Source organism: Protomyctophum bolini, assembly GCF_963924005.1.
Source record: "Protomyctophum bolini genome assembly, chromosome: 18".
Lineage (NCBI taxonomy): Eukaryota > Metazoa > Chordata > Actinopteri > Myctophiformes > Myctophidae > Protomyctophum > Protomyctophum bolini.
The window spans coordinates 9,780,186-9,781,769 of record NC_137879.1 but is presented as its reverse complement, the minus strand read 5'-3'; the positions used below and the strand labels follow the sequence as shown (position 1 = coordinate 9,781,769).

General features: G+C 58.0%; 1 protein-coding gene across 1 annotated transcript; it reads left to right on the top strand.

Moving 5' to 3' along the window:
• On the top strand, positions 1–1,584 carry slc18a3b (solute carrier family 18 member 3b; the record flags this gene model as incomplete). The annotated part of the gene is made up of 1 exon (XM_080788466.1): positions 1–1,584. The coding sequence occupies one exon, from the start codon at positions 1–3 to the stop codon at positions 1,582–1,584; it is 1,584 nt and encodes a 527-aa protein (XP_080644592.1).

Genomic DNA, 1,584 nt, shown 5'->3' with positions numbered 1-1,584 from the left:
ATGATGAATTCGGAAGGGGGATCCTCCGGGCTGGCCAAGTCAGCCGCCGTGAAACTGTCCGAGATGGGAGAAAGAACTAAACAATTTGGCACCGCGATGAGGGATCCTCACCATCAGAGACGCATTATCTTAGTGATCGTTTGCGTGGCTCTGCTACTCGACAATATGCTCTACATGGTAATCGTGCCAATTATTCCAGATTATCTCGCCGATCTGGAGAGCGAGCAGGCAGAGCACGTCCACGTAGTCATACATCCCAATTCTTCAATCAACAGCACAAGCCAAGCTAAAAGCAACAAGGACAATTTAGACGTCCAGATAGGAGTACTTTTCGCATCGAAGGCTATCTTGCAGCTTTTGGTTAACCCGCTGTCGGGAACTTTTATAGACCGCGTCGGATATGACATTCCACTTTTAATAGGACTTACCGTCATGTTCGTGTCCACCTGCATATTTGCCTTTGCGGAGAACTACGCGACGCTTTTCGTCGCCCGAAGTTTACAGGGTCTAGGGTCGGCTTTCGCCGACACCTCTGGAATCGCGATGATAGCCGACAAATACACGGAGGAGTCGGAGAGAAGCACGGCTCTGGGCATCGCGCTGGCATTCATCTCCTTCGGCAGCCTGGTGGCACCCCCCTTCGGGGGGATCCTGTACGAGTTCGCGGGCAAGCGGGTGCCGTTCATCGTGCTCGCCCTGATATGCCTGATCGACGGCATTGTGTTTCTGGTCGTCATCAAGCCGTTCTCCAACAGGACTAGAGAGAACATGCCGGTGGGCACGCCGATATACAAACTCATGCTCGACCCGTATATCGTCGTGGTGGCCGGGGCTCTGACGGTGTGCAACATCCCCCTGGCCTTCCTGGAGCCCACCATCGCCAACTACATGGAGAGAACCATGCACTCCACCAAGTGGGAGATGGGGCTCACCTGGCTCCCGGCCTTCTTCCCACACGTCCTAGGCGTGTACTTAACGGTCAAACTGGCGGCGAAGCACCCGGAGCTGCAGTGGTTCTACGGGGCCCTGGGCATGGTCATAATAGGGGCCAGCTCCTGCACGGTGCCGGCGTGCAAGACGTTCGGCCAGCTCATCGCCCCGCTGTGCGGCATCTGCTTCGGCATCGCGCTCGTGGACACGGCCCTCCTGCCGACGCTCGCCTTCCTGGTGGACGTGCGCCACGTCTCCGTGTACGGCAGCGTGTACGCCATCGCCGACATCTCCTACTCCGTGGCCTACGCCATGGGTCCCATCGTGGCCGGCCAGATAGTGCACAACCTCGGCTTCGTGCAGCTCAACCTGGGCATGGGTCTGGTCAACGTGCTTTACGCGCCGGCCCTGCTGCTGCTGCGCAACGTGTGCCAAATGAAGCCGTCCCACTCGGAGAGGGACAACCTGCTGGACGAGGCACCGCAGGGGCTCTACGATACGATCAGGATGGAGGAGAGGAGGGGGAAAAAGAAGAAGGGCTATAGCTCCGCGGGAAACTGCATGCTGCCGGTGGACGAGAACGGTGGGTTCGAGCCGCCCTTCAAAGCACAGCGGTCCTTGTCAGAGGAGTCGTCCGGTGCAGAGTGCACTTGA